General features: G+C 42.3%; 1 protein-coding gene across 2 annotated transcripts in view; it reads left to right on the top strand.

The window, feature by feature from the left end:
- The window catches only part of rnf220b (ring finger protein 220b), a 29,572-nt gene that overhangs the window by 5,762 nt on the left and 1,516 nt on the right, over positions 1-22,294 (top strand). Inside the window, exons 3-14 of one of the 2 annotated variants that reach the window (XM_069522001.1) lie at positions 14,445-14,571; positions 15,513-15,555; positions 15,656-15,748; positions 16,279-16,321; positions 16,623-16,712; positions 18,861-18,904; positions 19,219-19,306; positions 19,680-19,776; positions 20,195-20,254; positions 20,411-20,469; positions 20,627-20,708; positions 21,854-21,962. In XM_069522001.1, coding sequence (XP_069378102.1) covers positions 14,445-14,571; positions 15,513-15,555; positions 15,656-15,748; positions 16,279-16,321; positions 16,623-16,712; positions 18,861-18,904; positions 19,219-19,306; positions 19,680-19,776; positions 20,195-20,254; positions 20,411-20,469; positions 20,627-20,708; positions 21,854-21,962 — 935 coding nt within the window. The remainder of the gene's footprint in view (positions 1-14,444; positions 14,572-15,512; positions 15,556-15,655; positions 15,749-16,278; positions 16,322-16,622; positions 16,713-18,860; positions 18,905-19,218; positions 19,307-19,679; positions 19,777-20,194; positions 20,255-20,410; positions 20,470-20,626; positions 20,709-21,853; positions 21,963-22,294) is intronic. The other variant, XM_069522002.1, reaches the window with a different exon arrangement.

Genomic DNA, 22,294 nt, shown 5'->3' with positions numbered 1-22,294 from the left:
TCATTTTGTCTTTATTACTGCTGTCAGGTGAAAAACTCATACCTCATGTTTTCAGGAATATAAAGTGGCAATCTCCAAGATTTTTAATTTCCTAAGTCTGTTAAGTCACTATCTGTCACAAAGTGAAGTTACAGAATTTATGCTATAGCCTGCATATATAAATATTGCAATATTTATAAATTTGCATTATTAGGAAATTAGTGTCTGTGGTGAGATTTCCATTTTGACTAACGCAAGCCAAATATATATCTGGTTCTTCAAATGAAAACATTAAACTAGCAAAACAGTTGACTTTTATTATGAAGTTGTCAAAGGATATGCAATGAATTTGTCAGTGAGCTTAACACTTACTGCTATTTATGAAAAATGTACTTTTAAATATAAAAAATTTAATGGAAGAAGCTGTTAGGTGAAGAGTTGCAGGTTGGCTCAGCGAGGAAACAAACTCCTTTCAGCTGTGTGCAGACTCACAGCGTGTGCAGCGTAAAACCGGATCACAGTGGCTCATAGAAAGATGGAAAAAGTCAATTCCTGCCTGACTGCTTAATTAAAATTACAAAAGTTTCTATGTTTCTGTGACCTGTAGTGATAAACTGCATTTATTGTTCCTATCAATCAACCAGGGTGGAAATATTTTTGTTTTTATGTTGAACTTTTCTATTTATTTCATTGATTAGATCAAATATTGCAGGATGAACCCACAGAGAAGTTTGTGATCAGTCATCACATCATGGAAATGATAAAAATGATGAATCTGTTTTTTTTTTAAACCAAAACATGTCTGTGCATATTTTACATCATTATTTTCTGCATATAGGTTTGAATGCATATCATCATCTCACACACACACACACACACACACACTCTCTCTCTCGCCGTGCGTGCTGATTAGATATAAGCGAGGGCGTCTGTGCACTGTGTTTTCTGTGAAGCAGTCGTTGATGGCTGCTCGTATTGAGTGGAGCCTCCTGCTGAAAGACACAGTGTTTACATCCCAGCGGCAGACCACAGGAGATCAATAAGCAGCCACTCGATGCTCATGCATACACATATAGTATCTGCTGCCCACTATTATTCCCAGGGTGAAAGCTCCCTATCAGTTGGACTCGCATGTGCCCTCTATACATCAAGCATCACGCTCACCATAGGCTTATGGCAAACCTAAAGTGAAACTGCAGAGAAAGAAAGATCCAAACAATTATACAAAGTTTTGGGTCATCTTTATACAGACTGAAAAGAAAAGTATCCAAAAATCTGTTTCTAATGCTTGGAGCAAAGTGTTGTTTCAAAGCCGTGTCATCCCAAAATAAAGCGACATCTGCAGCCTGCACTCTGACTGACCACACTGGTTGTCTTGATTTCAAACATTCAGGGAGGAAGCATTACAATATTAATGGCAGCTGTGTTTGATGTCAGAGCACGCCGCGGTTGACGGTTCCCCCTCCTGTTGTGATGGTAGTTTGTTCTCCTAATGTTCTCCCAAGTAAAAGAAGCTTTCATCCTGGCAGGAGGGGAAACTTCTCTGCTTCTTGCCTCCCTCCCTGCATCCTAGGACTGGAGAGAGGGGGAAGTGGAGGAATTTTCCTCATACATTTCGATGCTGATTGTCTGTGTGGTCTGGTGTAGTGCTCATGCATATGTGAATGCATCAGGAGTGCAGCATGTGTATCTGTATTTGTGTCACAGCTTCTGTGCAGGCATAGTCAAAACTCTCAGGCTGTGGACCACACGGCATGTCGGAGACAGACAGGATTTCTATAAGTCTGGCACTAGCCCTTTACAGTAGCAGAGGGAAATATGTGTGTGTGTGTGTGTGTGTGTATTGCAGTGACCATCAGCACCTGTTAGACGGTCAACAGAATGTTCAGCCGAAACATGAGTCACGACACATCTTGTATCTGCTTCCATCTCCCACTGTGTTCGGCCCACACGAACAGGGCTGCTTCTGTATAGAGAGGCTCGAGTACACAGAAAGACACAGAGAAAGAAAAATAGAGAGAAGAGGAAAGTGACAGAGGGAGAGAGAATGGGTGATACTAACGACAGGGCCCAGGGTCGTTAAATAACAGCTTTGTTTTAACAGAGGCCATCTCTCCTTCTTCCCCTCTCTCCATTTTCCTTCCTTCTCTCACATCTCTTCACTGCTCTGTGCACCTGATCGACCTGCATCACAGCTGCCTCTGATCTCACATCAAAGACCTGGTGTATGTATGTGTGTGTGTGTGTGTCAGAAAGGCTTGAGGTAAAGGTAGAGGGGGTATTTCTGAAGATTGAATCGCATATGCGTAAGAGGTGGCACACACACACACACACACACACACGCACTGACACACACACACACACACACACATACACACATACACACATACACACATACACACATACACACACGCAAGCAAGCACAAACTCACATCCTCCGTCGTGTCCCCGGAGCCTAACAAATCACTCAGGCAGATAGAGAGGGCGCAGAGGCCAAACGCTGAGGTTAAACACATGCTACTAAGGAGCAGAGGAGACAGACAGCAAGACCACACCAATCCTGCAAGTGTGGATGGCAGCCAAACACACACACATTCATGTATATGATATACAGTATATGCATGTGTGTGTTGTATATGCATGTCTGCCGGGTGTCACACACAGACCTCATTACAGCATGTCACTTGTGCTTGTTGCAAGTCTCCCAGCTGTGGAGGAGCGTTACAAAAGCCAATACGTCAAAGGAATGCCAAGCGTGATCGCTTCCACTCCCAAATACATGACGGCCTGACATCATTCAGCAGCTTTATACGCAGGATTTTTAGCCATTATAGATGATGTGCAAATATGTTTGTGTATATATACTTTACTTGACTAATCTCTCTGAGGTTTCTACAGTTTTTCCCCTGTTCAGAGGGTTATTTTTTATGTAGTTCATCCTCACTCGTGTGGAGGGTTAAGGGCAGAGGATGTCGCACCATATTAAGCCCTGGTGGAGGCAAATTGGGATTCGTGAATGTGGGCTATACAGATAGGCTTTGAATGATTGATTGATTTAATAGGCATCAACCCTCACACTCAACAATTTACTCTTTAGCAGGCGATACAACATTTCATTTTGCATTATCACTGACTGATGGAGAGTAGACAGGAGAAAAGAGTGCACAGATGATTATTTGATCATTCTACTGTGGGAATACTTTAGTGCATTAAATAGTGCACACATTTCTCCCTCAGAATTTAGACAATGGAGGTCAAACATAGTGCACTACAGGCTGGGACACATCTTTAGAAAGAAAGTTAATATTTGTTGGCTTACACAATAATGTGTATGTGACAGTTCAAACACAGAGTACTTACAAATGCATCCTAAAGACCCCCTGATTGATTTTGTCACATTCAGTGCTGCTTAGCTGTTCGCCAAACTCCCATCAGCGCCGGCGCACCCTTCGCCTCAAAGGTCAAAGTTTGTCAGGACTGACCTCTCACCCCGCTGTGTAGGGGTGTAAACACTCCCCCAATTCTCCTCAGAGAATAGCATCGGGTCTGCGCCATAAATCACAGGCCTGATAATTGGTAGGAAAACAGCAGTCCAGCAGTATATAACCTTTTACGTGTCGTCTCAACTCTTTATTATGGTGCTAATGAGTGGCCGTGGATCAGGGTTAGAGCTGCAAGCAAAGTGGAGAGAGGGTGAGGGGGTTAAACTCAGTAAAAATGTAGGCTACTGCCTCCCTGCACACTCACAGTGGTGGGCACACACATGCATACATAGGAAGTCAGTGCACACACACACACACACACACACACACACACACACACACACACACACACACACACACACACACACACACAGAGGGCAGGCAGACTCTCACACAGGAAGAAACTCACACCCGAAGATATGCGCGTATGCAAACATTCCCTCACACAGATGCATATGCAAACATGCAGGCAAACACACACACACACACACACACACACATGCACATGCACACACACGGTGGCTGACAGGCTCAGCAGTGTCCATTACAGGCTTCCATTAGTATGGAGATTGTGCTAATTGTCCCCATAGACCACACAGGCAGAGCTCGGCAGGCCCACTGTGAGTCTGTGAGGCTGACTAAGAGCAGTGACTCTGCTTCACACATCTTATTGTCTCGGTCGTGACCCTATTAGTGCAATTACAAATCAATCCTTGAATGATTATGGGATGCATGCTGTGGATTGTTTCAATGCAAATGACTCTATTATGGCACATCGAGCGGCGATGCTACTGTATCTGAGTTAGACAAAAAAGACTTTGAAAAGTCAAACAGCAGCTTTATGTCATATTATACTGTCCAGTGAGATCAACAAATAGGTTTTCAGTACTTCATATAAAACAACAGATTATTTTACCTGAACTTTTGCTTTGTATTGGGAACAGGTGTAATTACAGAATCACTGTGGCTCAGTTCTTTAACCTGTAACAGAGAAAATGACTCGATATTAAAATAGTCTGACAGTGTCACATACCTTGCTATAAAATGCTGGACTTGGTGTAATTGTAAAGCTGATTCATGTTAATCTTTTCATTTTTAGTTAAACATATGTTTTAAATGAAACTTGAATTCTTTCGAATTTACATTCTGACAAAAAACACACTTTTTTTATTGAGTTTCCACAAAACTATCATTAACTTTAACTCCCTCCAGGTTGAGTCAAGGCATGCCATGTGTTTATATGGTGTCATTTAATACTGATTCTTATTCTTCTTTTCATATTATTATAATCTGGGTTTTACAGGAAAATTGAATTTCTGCTCTGATAAAGAGACGTACTTTGGAAACAGAAAAGTTATCACTGAATATCCATGAGAATAACATTAACTCAACACCTCCCAGGTTGAGTCAGACCTGTTTAAAATGTGTTTCGCATCATATCTATATTATCATGTGCCAGCAGTGTCTCTATTCTGTAATTCTTTACCATAATCATTTATAATAAAAAGTTATTGCCTTTATTAGCTTCCAATTGAATCCCAGTTTGAAACAGCTGCTTGTATCTAACTTCTGGGTCCTCTGCTCTGGGTGGGCTGGTTTCGGGGTCCTGCAGACTGGAATGGGTCCAGTCTCATTAGCAGCAGTTCAAAGCTCCCAGTCAGTCAAGTGGAGGAGATTGAACTGTGAGCGGCTCCTGTGTGACCCCACTGAGCGAGAACACAGGGGAGAAGATCTATACCCGCTGGCGCTGCCACAGGCCTCTTTGTTCTCCTGTGTTTGCTGACAGGGGGGGGGTCGGAGGGGCGTATCGACGGGGATCACACTGTGCTGCGCTCACCAGGGCTACACGGAGGTGTGTGTAAATGATAGATACATGAGCAGACTCACACATTTGTACACTCTCCCACCCTCTTTCTAACGAACAAACCATTACAATGTGTGCATATTCACAGTCTTAGTGTCACTTCACACAAACTCACTTGGACACAAACCACACTTACACAATGAAGCTATCAGTAAAAGTAAATTTACAGCACGTTGTGGAAGGTCATCGCTCCACTCAGAGTGTTACATTAAAGCTCAATATGTCTTTTTCTCAACAAGGCGCCGGGGGGTGACGAGAGATGTGAGTGAGGAGAGTGTGGTGCTGGGATACCAGACACAACATGCAGGGATTTATCCTCAAATAGAAAACAACAACTATAGAAGCATTATTTACTGCTGACATTTCTTTGCACTTTAATGCTTAAACCACAGCAGATTCCAACAGTCGGACAACACAATCACAAAACAGATTTATTTCATCACATGTACAAGAATCCAATGCAACAACTGTACCCAACTGTATTTATATATTCCAGTCAAAGCACTTTCATACAGGGCTTCTATACACAGATATTTGTATCACACACAATTCATACACTGTTGGCACAGCAGTCGTCAGGAGCACTTTGGGGTTCAGTTATCCTGTATTGTAATGGATGGGAGAGTCCTGCCAGACAATTAAAAAAAGGCCCCAATTCGCATGTTACAGAAAGTGAAAAAAAATCCTCATCAGGATCTGCACCAAAATGTAATGGGTTTTTCTCTGACCCATACCACATCTTTCAACCAAGTTTAACAGTAATACATACAGTATTTCTTTTAAATATAATCTTGTGGGGGCAGGGGTGAAAACATAATCTCCTTGGCCGAAGTAGTTATTTATATTTACATAAATGATTTTCTAGATTTTAAGGAGTCTTCACCTTTAAAAGAATCAAGTTATCCTCAAGGATCCTGATTATCTCTATCCTTTGTGGGTTAGTGAAGATAAGCTGCTCAATCGTCTCTATCTTTCCACTATTTGAAGATAAAACCATCGTCATCTGCCGTAATTGTTTCCTCATCCAGGCAGACACAATAACATCCTTTCGGAAGTGTGACTAACCCAAACACAGGTGCATCACACAGCGCCAGGTGCTTGTGCTCGTCTGGTACCAGCAGCAGTCAGCGCTGTGTTTGTGACAGTATCAGATGTTATCTGCAGAAGAGGTGTGAGGAGATCTGGCTTATCTGTGATAATGCCCGCTGATGAGGCTGAAAGGAGGGATGCTGCAGAGCACTGTCTGAAAGTCTCAACAAGTTCTGACTGGACGCCTCAAGGGTACTTCACACACCCACATTAAATCCCAGCAGAGCTCCACAGTTAAATTTTAGTTTGAAGTGACCGTCAGCTCGATGTTTTCTTGCAGAGGGCTGCTCCCTAATGGCTGAGGTCCCCACTGCTCACCTGAACTGTACTAATTGTATGTGGGACAGGTGTGTGAGGGGAGAGCAAGGGGGGTGTTTTCCTTGGTAGAGCATGGCAGTGTGTGTGTGTGTGTGTGTGTGTGAGAGCTGCCTGAAATTACCACCTGATATGGAAAACCTATTTTAACTGTATAAAATGCTAAATTTGTATGTAATTACTTATTACATGTTAAGTATTTGAAAACAGCAGTTGAACTTTTCTGGCATTTTCATTGTGGTGCTGTCTTTTTTATTCCTATATGAAAATCATTGTAAGGAAAATGTATTTAAACAATCACAAATTAGTAAAATGCAGATTTAATTGTTAATCTGTAAGAATCAGCCCAGCAAAAGCTTCTTTCTTAATTCATGTTGCTTGTATAGAATATGTCGATGGGTTGCTCAATCAGATAGATTTCAGCTATTTTAAAGTGATGGTCTGTAAATCATTAGTTTATGTCTTTCTCTCAGACAGATGTCAGGAAATGTGCATCAAACATGTGAACCCCTTTTGATCTGCTGAAGCGAATACCTGAAAATCTTTCTTTTTAAATGCTTCATGTGGATTTTTCCCTGCTCTTCTTTCTTTCTATTCTCTCTGTTTCCCTATTTGGTGTGATTTCTGGTAGTGCATCGTATGTGGCAGGTATACACCTCCCTGGCAGAAAAGCAACATTGCTCTGTAGTTTTATTTTATCCACGTGCATGTAAATACTTTAAATTGATTCCATACATCTCAGCATCTTTGCGTTTCCAATTGTGGTTTACGTCTGCCCAAATTTCAAATAGCATTTCCTTCATTAAACCTGAGACATACTTTCGCACCATGGTGCCTGCCTGGGTGTAAAAGTTACTGCACATTGTTTACTTTCCATTGTGTTAAATACAACAACAGTATTGTAAATTCATTAAATATGAATCATCAACTTTTCATCTCTTCCACTTTGATGTGCATAAACTTGATTTCAGATTTTTAGCTTTAAGAGGTCAAGCATTGTTTGACTGGCTTGATCTAATGGCGTGTCACTTCTGTTACAGGCATCACACTCTAAATAACAGTCCACTCCTGTGTTTTAGCACAGCAGTTTTCATGCTTGATGCAAACTGTATCTTTATGAATTGTACTCAAGTGCTCTTACAGTACACTGTAATCCAACAGACTGGATGTTGTGTACTTGGATCCAGTCCCTGATTTAAAGATGGAAAAGCCCCCTCCTCATATGCATCAAGTCTCGATCACATATAGTCATATAGTTTTTGTTACATGCTGTAACTGTGCTAATAACTGTATCCTAAACCTCTCACCACCATCTGGGAAACTCATCTAGATTTTCACAATGCACCTGATAGCTGCAGCCAGAACACTAATGTTGTATTGTCTGCTGGTAGATGTGTTCACTCACTTTGCTCCAATTGAGTTCAGCTTTTTTCAAATTTGCTGAAATTGTGGTGTGATGTGTTTTTGGGAGCGTTAGATGCAGCTTTGGCTCATGTGTACCTGAAAGTGTAAGAATTGGCACCAGAGTCACCTGCTGAATGCTACGAGCTTCAGGCTGTTCTCTGGTGCTTTTCATTTACAAAGTATTTTGGGAAGAATGATTAAAAAATAAATATCTAACAGAGAGTTCCTGAAACTTGGAGTCCACTGCTCAAGGATGTAGAAGAAACTGTGGTTGTTGTTGAGTCATGGCATAATTAAACTATTTAGAAAAGTTGATGCAAGCAACGGAGCGATCCTCTCATTTTCTCCTTATTAAGCACTAATTGAGAGAGAGAGCGAGAGCAAGGGGGGAGAAGAGGCGATGATGAGGAGGCGATGGAATAATAAGAGAGAGAGAGACACAGAGAGTGAGAGAGAGTATTAATGTCTATTAACCAGTGGTCCAGGTAATAGTGATCTGTATTTTTGGAGCCAATCTAATTACTCTCTAATGAGAGATTGTGATCTATTAGTCTCTTGATGTCTCTCTCTCACTCTCTCTCTTTCTAACACGAACACACACACACACACACACACACACACACACACACACACACACACACACACACACACACACACACACACACACACCAGTTCATAAAATCTGAAAAACCTTGAGCAAGTCTGTGTTTTCCTGAGTTATTCACTAAGATGACGCTTTAAACTTTTTAGTTTAAAAGAGCCCAAGTGTGGTTGATTAAATCCATACAAGACTGCATCCTTTAAATGAAACATTCTTCATTTCCCTCTTGGTGGAAATTTACTTAAGTTGACCAAACACCACTTACAGGAATTGATTACCTGACGTTTGCTGAGGCGGGTTGAAGTTCTGACAGTGTGACACACCGTGACAGAGTTGATCTGGGAACATTTCATCCGTCTGTCTCTTGAGTGCAGGATGAGTGACAGGCCACCGGTGAACAGCTCTGTATCACTGTCCGCTGTCAACGGCTTCCTGTTCCAATGCGACTGCTCAGAGTTTGACAGACACCGGTCTGCAAACCAATGTCAGACGCTGGATTTGGCATTTTGCTGCTCCAAGCATGAGCATGATGATATCTCAAGTTTTGGATTGAGGATCATGGATGTTGCGTTTCACTGCTACCTGACAGAAGATAGAGGACAAGAAATGAGGGGAAAGACATGTAACAAAGGTCTGGAGAAGGCGTGTGAGGATTCTTCAGACAGTTCAACTTAAGCCTAACAATAACACTGCTGGGTTATTATCCTTCTTAAGTTATTCAAACTACAGCCTAACTTTTACTGCAGGCGTGAACACTCAAGCAAAATAATAACTACATTTTTCATGAACAAGGTAAATGTCTTCATCGAGCCACAATGAACCTGATTCAAAGCAAGCATGTTCAAAATTTTATGCAAAGAAGAGTCAGCTTTTTGTCAACTTCTTCAAAAATTTGCATAAACAAGGTTTGGCATTTTTTTTATTTATTTGGATTGGACTTAGCTATGTTATACAATCACTGTGCATAACATATAACAAGTAACAGCATCTTTTGTCATCTTTGTCAAACAAGGTGTGGTTTTTCCTCATTGTACTTCCTGTATACTTCTATTTGTCTTTCTCATGTCAGCAGAAAACATTTTCTGCTCACCCCAAAGAAACAAAATCTCCTGTGATAATTACATTACATTACATTACACCAAAAGATAAGAACTGATAGTGAGTTTGCTTGAATGAATTGACACAGACCCAAAACTTGCTGTAAGTGAAATCTCACCAAACCCAGTAACTGCAGGATGAATCAAAGATGTTTTCCTGTGAGGTTGGTTGTAAGTAGCCTCATATCAGCAGAAATACCCAAGGACAGACCTAACTTTCCCTATGACTTCCACTCCCTCTCTCTAATCTCTGAGCCACTATCAAAGATCATTGAGCCATGCATCTCAATGAGGGTCAGATTGATTGGTAGTAGCAGAGTGGAGGCAGGGTTCGATCTTTGCCCTCAGGTCCTGAGAAGGGAAATATGGTCACAGGGACACTGTCACACTGCTACTCAGTCCACTCTCCATCAACGATATGATTGCACACATACATGCTGAGCCACGCCCGCACCTGATGGAACAATTGCAGCGACTAATGGAGAAGATGAGAGACAAAAAGAGCAAGTGGAAGAGGGAGAGGAATTGGGGGTTTGTGGACTGATTGACTTGTGGTCATAGAGGTTATGTTCATTGATCTGCAGGGCAGAAGAAAGGGCATTTGGCCTGAGGTGCTTCAGAATGAGTCTATTTGGGGTTTAGGATTCCTGTCCATTCCCACCAGGAGCTTTTTCATCATCAGACTCCCCAGGACTCACAGCTGCCATCTCCCGCTGTCCACGTAATGCACAGAGCACTGCAGAGGCCAAAGGCCAATCAATGTTCTGCAAGAGGTTGATACAGATCTTATTAGTCAATGAATGATCATTAGAGGTCTAACGAGGCATTGATTTGTGCAAGGGCCAAAGGTTGCAGTGGTTGTGGTGAGTGTCTTTAATACATTAAACACAATTGATTGCAGAGTAGGGAAGGATATTTTTGAAGGATGCTGGAATTAGATTGGACAGAGAGAGATTTGAGGTCAAGCCAGGAGAGGAGGTGTTCATTCATCGCCTGGTGAATTTGGTTAGAATTGAACATGGAACCTCGCGGCACATTTGTCTTGTACATATCACCAGTGTAGCAATTCTGTAATTAATAAAAAGCAGATATCTAGAAGAAATGAGTTAAAGGCAACTGGACTAGCTGTTTCAAAGGCTGGAGCAGCAGCCTTTGAAAGCTGAGGAAATGACTCTGCTCATAGCAGATGTGTTACTACAGGGCCTATTATGTTGCTCATTAAATACCCAACCCCTCAATAGGCCATTATTTCCCCAATAAAAAACAAACGGCGGCCTGCATACTTTCCCCTCTCCCCCCTCTGCTTCAGAGGTTAGCTTTACCTCACAGACGCAAAAAAGCCTGACTAATATCCTGCATGTGATGCTTTTAAATAGGAAGCAGGCCGCGGGATAGGGAGGGGTACAGGTGTGGCAGGAGCCAGTGGCTTTTATAGCCCTCCATCTCCTCTGAAATTGTGCCAAGGACCTGCCTCCACAACCCACCACTGCAGCGTTAGCTGCCAAGCGTTAACTTTACTCCTCCCGCCAATCTCTATATGCCTACTGGTTATATAGAGTCTGTGCTTGTTATGGCTTTATAGAGGGATTTCTGATGTGCTTAGAGAATTGTTTGATGATTGGGATAATGATGCCAGTTGGAGTGAGTTGTCTCAGCACTTTATCGCAGAGGAAAGCAGAAAGAAAACAGGCGCAGCCAATGCAACACAAGCTCCACGTCCTCCCCTGGATTCTTGCTTGTTTGTCCCTTGCCATTCAAAGCAGTCCAATCCTCCTCACGTCAATCAGAATTATAACCACGTCCACAGGTTTGTCACCGGGGGGACGTTCGTCACAATGTCTCCCCTGCAGAACAGCCTTTTCATGCCCCAGCATAATGTCAGCGGGTGACATCCAGGCCTGATGTGATGTGGCATTCACCAAAGGTCACGTTAGGCGTCTCTGCTGCATCTGCATCAGCAGAACTGGCAGCCGTCATATGGGTGCTGGCATCGGCCATTACCCAGGCCCTCGGGGGGACTCGATGCTTTGACGATTTGTCAGCAGGATTCTGATCTCTCTGTTTCTGTGGCGAGTACTGAAATTAGGACAGTTACAGTCCACGTCTTGATGCAGAACAACAAAAACAGGATTTGACCATCGGTCATACAAGGGGAGAAGGTGGACGGTGATATCTTTTATTGCTTCAAGAGATGAACTTTACAATCGCATGATGCGCTTGATAGTGGGGATGGGGCAGACACAGATCAAAGTGTTTTGATGGGTTACTCGCCCCAGGGGCGTGTTGTCCTCAAATCCACAGGGAGATAAACTAGACATTATATTCATACATGTTTGTGCTCGTCTGTGCTATTCTGTCCTGACAACAGCTGTGTAATGGTTTATTTAGTGTCCTTGCCGGTCAAAAGGCGTAAAGGTTTTCCACTTGCACATAAGAATCTAATTGTAAACTAATTATGAAAATAGTTCAGTCAATTTAATATAGGGATGAAAACGAAACTGTGACATTCTATTCTAAGCAATGTGTCTTTATTGGAGCAAGATTTAAATATAGTCATACAAACATTGTCCCAAGTGAGAAGAGAGCAAATGGCAGCTGGCCAAAGGCTAGACAGTCAGGAAAGGAGGTCCTGAACTGGCGAGACACAAAGACAGAAAGAGGAAACAATCGGAGACAGAGACACAGTGAATCCATTAAGCGATGGGCCAGTCAGACTCAGCACAGCCTGGTGAGAGAGAGCCAATCCATCCAAACCAGTTGCCGTAGTGAGAGAACAGTTAACAAGCCTACAGGCAGGTTTTACAGCCCCCTGTTGTGTGTTTGAGACCCCCCAGGGAGAAAAGGGGCTGAGGCTGACTGATACTGACAGGGTTTATGTGAGTGGGGGCGGAGGGCAGTGGGGGGATGGAGACGTGTAAAAAAGGTGGTCATGAACCAACAACTGTCACTTACGAGAGCGCAGCACATAAGCACAGTAAGACCAGGCCTCGGGAAAAACACTCACACGCTCATCCGTAGATCCCAACATGCACAACCAAACAACCACGCGACTAAACCTGAGGTGTGCGTGAGGCAGAGGTGAACCGTGGCGGCGTGGCTGTAGTCAGAAGAGCAGGGGGGAGTGTGGAGGTGGGAGGGGGGGTGCTTATCCCAAAAAGTGGACCAATAAGACACGTGAAAATCAAATCCCATTGCTCTTATCGCGGCGCCATTCAGAGACGCTATCTGTGCAGGTAATGTGGTTATAAATTCAATTTCAGCCCAGAGATTTCATTGTTTACTGATGCCTGCATGTTCCGGGCGGCAGAGCGCAGAAAGCCCGGGAACGCTCGATGCGTGTCGGGAAAAGTCATTTAGGCTCCGCGAGGGGATGCAAAAAAGGCGAGAGAAAGGGGGGGGATGTGAAGCCAGTAGAGCTGTCACTCTCCCAAGGACACCTGACTCCACTTTCTATTTTCCACCCCATGTTTTATTTAGAGGCCATTTTGTCCTATTTGCTTCCTCATTACGGGGTCTCAGAGCTCAACTGATGTCAGTGCACGGCACTGGCAGTGAGAGAAGTTGTCATGTCACTGGTCATTTGGAGCAGAGCTGGTCCTAAGTCTTCGTCCAAGGTCCTCATGGAAGTTCAGTCCACCATGCTCCACAGTGAGGGGTCAGAACTGTCACACACTCTAACCTGTTTATGTTTTATATTGACAAGTGTTGAATTGTGATTTCCTGCCCTGTCCTCTGTTTTCCCCTGAATGTGCGTTGATGGGAAATTAGGTGCATCTTGCCTACTAGCTCTCCCCATGTGATTGATGGCTTTCAGGAGTAAATCACCTCATCTACTAGGTAAAATCTTGATATAGTAGAGCTCCCAGCTGGCTGCTTATGGCAGTAATCCATCAGTGGGACCCAATGGGCCGAGTGGCCCTCCTGGGTAATGTTCCTATTGACAGCCTATGATGTCAACACACTGACAACAGGGGGCCATCGCAGTGTGTGTGTGTGTGTGTGTGTGTGTGTGTGTGTGTGTGTGTGTGTGTGTGTGTGTGTGTGTGTGTGTGTGTGTGTGTGTGTGTGTGTGTGTGTAAAACCTTATTTTACTTCCTCTCCCACTGTCTGTCAATAGTCTACTGAACATACACACACATACAGTAGGTACACAACTGCAGAGCATCATATGTTAACAGTGGAAGAAAGTAATATTTATTAATTACAACTTTCACTTTTATCTATACTTTACTTTAATATTTCTATGTAGTATTACTTTATATTTGCATTTTAGAAGCAACTACAAAACTTTTCATTCCATCTGACAGACAAACTGTTACATGTTACTGATTATGATTATTATGTTTTAAAAATGTAAATGCCAGATTGTTAAATATGAAGTCACCCAGCAGAGATACAGTATATATAACAAGAGGTGCACTCAGTAGAGCTCACACCTCCGCCAAGGTCCAAAAACTATAAAATAACTTTAGAATTATACTATGTGTGTTGTTCTGCAACTTTTAGTATTTGAAAACTTGTTCCAACCCTGATTAAGAGTGTTAGACAATATGAAAATCATGGCACAGGTTTTCCAACAGCTCCTTCAACGTTCTCACTCCTCCTCTCTCCAGATAGGGTGAAGGGTCTGTACGACGCTCAGGCCCCAATGTGTCCAGTCTGCCAGGCTGTTCTCCGACCGGGTGAGCTGCAAGAACACATGGAGCAGGAGTTAACCAAACTGGCCCAGCTTCAAATCAGGTATCACACTCAATCTGTCATTTCATCCAGATCACTCTATAATCCTCTAAATCTTTATCGCCATCCCCCTTAACATGACACTAAGTCTTCACTTCTTCCATATATCCAAACCGCCATTTTCTCCCCTTCTTTTCACAGCGCAGATTTTTTATTCTCTTCAGCTTTTAGATAATTAATCTTGACAGGGTTTTTTTTAGCTAGAGGGACCCCTCCCCCCTCCAATTTTCCCCTGGTGGTATCTCCCGTCTTCCCTGTCACCTGTGTGCAGTGTTTACAAGCTGCCTCGTTGTTCCCTACATATTTCATATTACAGCCTCCGGCCTCAAGGCAGCAAATCATACAGCGGGCGGATAATGTCCCACTAATGGCTGCTTTGAGCCCTTCACAGACGCACACGCGCACACACACACACACGCACACACACACACACACACACACACACACAGTGTAAAGCATACACACAAGAACCAGAGGTGTACACGCGTGCACACACACATGCACACACACATTACCTGCTGCTTAGACCAGAAGAATGATTCCTCCAATAAAGACATTACACTCCAAATCTGCTTAACGACCGCTCCGTGGACAGTAATGGTTTCAAATTGAACTTGGCCCACAGGGACACTGTGTGTGTGTGTGTGTGTGTGTGTGTGTGTGTGTGTGTGTGTGTGTGTGTGTGTGTGTGTGTGAGTGTGTGTGTTTGTGTGTGTGTGAAAATTGCATAGTGAGAAAGACTGAAATGAGGTGACACACAATCTCTGATACAAATTCAGACAAGATAAAAGCAGAGGTTATTTTCAAGATGATATTTTCAAGATCATATTGTGTTTGTGTATTGTTTAAGAAGATTGTGTGTTGTGTCTGTGTGTGCGTGCCTTTCTATCTCCAAGCTTGTTTAACATCCACACATCTGTATAATTTGCCTCTTCTCTCTACAGTACCGCTCCAGTGCAGCACAACCTCCTCGTACGAGCTCCAAAGGTAAAACCCACCTGTGATATCTTTCAGTGAAAAGTATCATCCACCATCAATTGCCTTTAACTCTTTTCCCTGTTCTTCTTTCTTGTTTTCTTCTGTCCAGTCTCTCTCTCTTTCTCTGCACATTAAGCGTGAAGGAGGTTCTCCAACGTCACCCCCTCGACCGGCCGAGGACGCTAACTCTGACCGATACCAGGTGAGGAAATCAGTTTTAGAATCTAAATCTCAGGAATCAGATTTCAGATTTCAGATTTCAGATATGTATAATGGAGTCTAAATTTGGATATAACAAAACATGAATACAACATTTTGATTATACTTTCATACAACCACAATTTTGGAAAGCAAAAGAGCCACCAAAAAACTGTAATGGAGCAACAGAGCAGTAATCCCTCCTCCACGACAGAGTACATCTCTCTCGAATATAGGGAATCAACATAGTAATAGAAGTGGAGCTGATAATGGTATTTAAAATTGGAATTAAAAAATGATGTCAAATAAGTGCAAACAGGAGAAAATCATGCAAAGACACTTTCTGTGTGACTCTCGGTATGTTTTTCTGAACTGCAGAAATCATTTTCTTTATTCCATAGCTTAGATTATTTAAGTGCCACACCTGTAGATTATGTTTTAGTAGAATTGCCAGTAAAATGTAAAAATGTCAAGTCTAATCTAATTGTGATAAAAATGTGAAATATTCTGAAGTTGGTCTTCTGTTTGTTGCAGACGTTTCTTCGTGTGCGGGCCAACAGACACACGAGACTGAATGGTACGTTGACGCATGCAGAGTGAACTTGTTATGCTGCGTTGCTGCTGACACAGTTTGTCGTTAACAGAGAGTTCAGCACAGCAGAGTCAGTCAGGTCTTTAGTTTAAAAAAAAAGAAAAACATTATAGTTTCCTTTGTTCACGCTGATGCGCCCAGTTGTGTTTCGCCCGACCCCTCCCCTCCCTCCCCAGTCGCTCAGATATCACCCCCTTTTTTTCCCACACCATCTCCACTGGCCTAGCGCCCACACGAGCAGAGGAGCTATTAACCTCTCAACTTTGACCTCTTGATATGTTAACAGTCGATGACCTCTGCTGGTGCAGGTGCTACGTCAAATCTGCCCCATTACGCCCTCACAGCGCAGGAGCCCACCTAGACTGCACACAAGCTGGTAAGACTCACCGAGAAGCTCTCTCTGCATCGCCACACTCACTTGTTTCAGCAGCTGAGGCCACGAATGAAACTAAAGACACCTTTACGTCTCCCAAAATACATTATAGGCAATATCGATGTCTTGTTTGAGTCCTTTATTAAGCAAAACTTTAACTTTTGCTAATTCCTGCCTTAGAAAAGTGAAGATTTATTAGGTTTAGAACGGGAAAATGATTCATAAATATTCGTTTTTTAATGTCACTATGAAATTAATGAATTTAATTATTAATTTTTGTGGTGTCAGATATTATTATACACACAATATTGAATTAACTTCATGCTTACACTGATATATGTGTTGTCTGCATGACTGACTACTTTAAACCATAATGTTTGGATTTGATACCATAATTCAACTGTGCCGTGTATATTTACTGCAGTTACACTGTATAAAGACAGCGTATCTGTCTCTGCACTAATATACACGTATAGATCTACTTCCCTAAAGCTGCAGCTGACACAGCAGACATCTTACTACTGTTATTATTAGTGCTGCGATTCTCCGGCTCTCTTCAAACTGCCAGCGCTGTCGAGGTCTGTTAGCCTTTATTGGGGCCTTATAACAGGACAGCATAATGAGCTTCTAAATACACGTCAGGGAGGAAGAAGAAGAAAGGGGGAAGAGGAGATGGAGATGGATTAATCAACCCCCCCCTCTGTTTGATGAGCTCTTCCTCATCTATGACCGTCTCTTTAACCCTCATTATGTCTGCTGCGATGGCGGCACTCAGGGTCACGGCCACCAGCTCTCTAGGTGCCCCCCACCCCCCGAGGAGGGTGGGGGGGCACCCAGAGCTCTGTCACCCAGCGGGAATTAGAGGGCCCTAAAACTTAATGTCCCCTCGAGCAATCTGCAGCCAGTCAGGTCAGAGTGTGAGAGGAGGTGCGGTTGGTGTTCTGCCATGTTAACTTTTATATCAGAGGAGGATGATGGGAGGAGGAGGGTGGGGTGACAGGACAGGGGAGGGGAGGAGTGTTGATATCTGTTGTGTATGTGGAGCCCTGCACATTGTGTCTCCTCACTCTTCACTGTAAGTGTTGCACTTCTGGCTCTGTGGGTGTTACTGTGACTGTGTGACAGGTTGGTTCTCACGTAAGCTGGAAAGTTTGTGAAATGAGCTGAAGCAACAGAAAATAACTTTTTACATGTGAATCAGAGGTTTTTCTACCGACTCCTGTCAGACGAACCCTTCCCCAACACACACCCTGATCCATGTGTGTGCTTTCACTTTAAAATCAATATTATTTAAAACTCAATTACATCTGAATGGACTTTGTTACAGCTAAAATATATATAATATAATAAGTCTGACAGAGTTTTCTTTGGTTTGGTTTCTGGTTTGGAACCTGATTCATATTGTCTCACGTTAAACTTGTGTTTTCTTAAACAAGTGAATTTACACTCAGATTAAAATGAGAACTATGTCATTCCATCATTTTCATGATCACCACATAAAGTGATTTTTTCTGAAGGATATGAAGAATTTTCTCATAAAACTTCTGGTGCAACATGTTAAATAATGTATTAAAATGTGGTATTAAAATATCTGAATGGAACATGTTAATGTTAATGTGGGTCACTGATGTAGACATCAAAAAGAACCTTTTACAGATACAAACTAGTGGTCCTCTGCATATAGTTGTGTGAACCAAAAAAAAGAATGCAACTGTATAAATAATTTACTTTAACTTCAATAATGTAATTAACCATTATGAAAACAGGCTGGAGTAAAATATAGATTCAAGATAAGAAAATAAATATTTAAAAAAATCCTTCAGGCAATTCAACCTTTTAGCCAAAAGAAAAGTTACCAACCCCCATTTTCTCACCCCTTCTTCCCCCTAATTATTTTCATACATACGCTTATTTTCCTCTGTGCGACTACCAATTTAATCCTGCTGCCACTTTCTGTCCTCATCAGTGACACAAAAACTTAAATTGGACTTCTCAGTAATTATTGCTGAATGCCAAGAAAGAGGGAAGTTTCAAATGTGAGAGGACAAATTAAAAAAGCAATCTGATTAAAAAAAATATAAAGAGACCAACATAAGTCCTTCCTGTAGAGTAACTGTTCCACCGTCTTCTGTTTCTTCTGTCTGTCCCCAGTCAGGATTGGAAAACTGAAGAGGAGGAAACCAGAGGACGGACAGGTATGTCATTTATTTGTCTTTGCACCAATGAAAATCAATTTATATAAAATACTATAATAGGAGATGAATATGTACATAAAATATAGAGGTTGGGAGGATGTTGGTGAGCTGGAGCCTATGAGGCTGTTGCCTTTTGTTCACGTAGCATCAGGATCACTGTCAGCTCAGTGTGTATCCATGTGAAAACACTGCAGGGGTTGGTTCACAGCTATGAAAACACAGAAGCAGATATGCAGCTCGGGGCTACAGGAGGCATATGGACATATTCATCCAGACAGAGGCATGTGTTCTTCATGTGCACATGTGTGTTCTAGGAGGGTTCACTGGACTTGGTGCCATTGGAGAACGAGTGGAACGAGAGGAGAAGGATACAGATGTCGTCTATGGTTGGAGGGTTTAAAGGTAAGGATACATGTCTGCGTGTGTGTGCCTGTGTATGTGTGTGTGTGCGCGTGCCATCGAGGTACCCATGTGTGTGATGTTGTTCAGTGGAGGGTGAGTAATGTGACTGAGTGGCAGTTGAAAAATCACTGAACTTTTCAATCCACATTACAGCAGAGCAGAGCGCCTCGAGGGTTCACTTAAAAGTAGCACTTTGCTTTACCTGAGAAGAATCTCTGACCTGCAAACTTGTTGCACCCTGACTGACAGCTGGAATAGCATCTTGTGATTCTCAAATAAAACTTAGAATTAAAGAAAAATATGTTCTCTTTGTTCTAAAGATTGTTAATACAATCCTGTAACTGGTAAAGAGTGTTTGAATCTGTCTCATTAGGTGCGATGCTGGTGAGCACTACTTCCAAGGAGTGTCGAGACAGCGACGCAGACCTGGACGTGGATGGAGACGATACTCTGGAGTACGGCAGAGCACAGTATCCTTTCCAGTGAACACATAATCTAACTGTGTATCTAGGTTCATAGAGAGGTGAGAAAAATCACTTACAAGGAGAATAAACTTTAGAACTGTGGCACTTTCTGGAGCGGATACCTCCGGCAAGGTCAAACAATCTTACTTATGACAATCTCAAGCTTTTAAAAGCTAATTAAAAGGAGGTGCATTCTCAGTTCAGCACCAAACTGCACAAACTCATAGATCTCAACACCATTAATACATCTGATTTTTTTAAACATCCAGATCAATGGATTATTACCTGAAAGAATATGTCAAAAACCTTCCCCATCTCACAGTGTTAAGGAAAGTGATTAAAAATAATAAAAAAGCATATTAAAAGTTAGATGCATCTTACTTGTTATCTCCCACCTTCTGGTTTTTCCTGAGTTTGTTCTCAGATACACAGAGGCAGACGTCATCCCCTGCTCAGGAGAAAGCTCCAAAGAGACGACAGTGAAGTATGTATCCCACCTGACAGCCTCTCATTCACACCAGATATTCAATTAGACATAAAATAATGATATAGTGTATTCCTTATCATTTATCACATAGGTTGTGTTTTGATTTTCTCAGTTTGTTGGCTTTTAAATGTCGGTTTTGTTTTGTTTCTGCAGCAGCAGTATACTGCCTGATTCCAGAGTAAACCTCAGCTATTCCAAATGGTTAAATGATGGTAAGTTAAGCAGAGTCTGAATGAATGAACTGATTGAATAAAGACAAACAGAAGGAATGAGTCTTGAGAATTGCATAAGAACAGGTTTTGCAGATAAATGTTTTATAAATGCAATTTATTCCATTATTTGTTGTTATTTGGTTCTTTGTTCACTCAGGCAGTCCATCCACCAGTGGAGAGAAAGTGGACGGCAGCCTCGCAGTTCTGCCCAAAACCTGCAAAAACACTGAGATAGAGATGTAAGTTTGTATAATAATAAAATGTTTTTGAAACTAGAATGCCACTCTGCCAAGGTCCCCTTCTGAAACCAAATTTAAAGTCACTAGATCCTGATTTTTATTTGAAGTGCACACACTCATAAATATCAGTCCCCTTAAGATGTTTGATTCTCTTAATCAAAATCCATGAATTATATATGATACATATAAGGTAATAAAGAGGTAATACGTTTCTTTGATAAGTTCCAGCATCACTCAGAACTTAAAATGCAAAGTTTTTCTAAGCTCAGGATTGCTTGTCTTAAACACAATAACTTCCTTTGTTGGAGTAAAATTCTTCTCTAAGTTTGAACATCTGCTCCATCAACAAGGAGTTATTTACTGTCATGGTTTGGGCCGCAGAATTGAAAATTAAAATCAAAACAATTCAGACACTTACGTCACTTTTAATACCAACCTCTTCTCTGGCTCCGGGTCACAGGGTGAGTCAGGTGTGTTGGTCGTAGCGTATCGTACATGCTGGGACACGCATGACTCACAGTTGAGGAAGTGTAACCATCCCCCTTTGTGATGTGTGTAGTTTGGCGGCAGCGTCTCCCTCTCCCTCCTCTCGCTCTCTCTCTGTTGTATCATCACCACCTGCCCCTGCTCTGACCAACATGATACACAATACTATATCAATATGATGATATCATCAATCAAGGTCACAGCAGGCGACTCACGCATGTACACACATTTCATCACACTTAATGCTCTACGGCCCGTCTGCCTCCACGTACAGTGTGTTTTCACATAGAGTCTCTCCCGTAATTGTGAGAGTGTGTGTTTGTGTGTGTATGTCTTATCTCCGTGTGGACCCTGACATCCACCCCCACCTCACCACCAGCCCCCTACACTCACACACGCTTATGATAAATGAGACAGCGAATGCAGGCAATGTGATTGCTGCTAAATTTCATGCTCAGTGTCCATGTTGGCCAGCGAATAATTTAATCTGTCTTCGATTTATAAATGACTCTCCTGTGTCTGCCTGCCCTCCCCTCTCCACTCCTGTTACTGTCCATCCATCCGTGTGTGTGTGTGTGTGTGTGTGTGTGTGTGTGTGTGTGTGTGTGTGTGTGTGTGTGTGTGTGTGTGTGTGTGTGTGTGTGTGTGTGTGTGTGTAGGCTCTCGGAAGACTCCAAACTGACAACCCTGGATGCACTTAAAGCTCGGATACGGGATTTGGAGAAACAGTTGTCTAAAGGAGACAGATTTAAATGCCTCATCTGCATGGTGAGTACGGAGGCAAATTAAAGCGACAGAGCAGAGACATGAAATGGAGACAACAGCTCAATAAAGCAGAAACTGATGAAACTCCTGTAGGGACACAGTTGTTTTTTTTAACTGGCAATAAGTCAATATTATTAGTCATGATGATGTTAAAATGATATTATTCAAAATCGTGGAACATTTGTTTGACATCACACTCTCAGTGTGAGTAGTTGACATTAAATTGCGTTGTGTAGCATATTGTGTAGTATTCACAGTAAATTGTCAAATCTGTATTATGTTAATATACAATAGATTTATAAATAGCCTACATCATTTTTTTCTTGAAACCTGGC

The sequence above is a fragment of the Paralichthys olivaceus genome, chromosome 3, assembly GCF_024713975.1.
Source record: "Paralichthys olivaceus isolate ysfri-2021 chromosome 3, ASM2471397v2, whole genome shotgun sequence".
NCBI lineage: Eukaryota > Metazoa > Chordata > Actinopteri > Pleuronectiformes > Paralichthyidae > Paralichthys > Paralichthys olivaceus.
The sequence above is the reverse complement of the archived record's forward strand: the minus strand, read 5'-3'. Positions and strand labels throughout refer to the sequence as shown.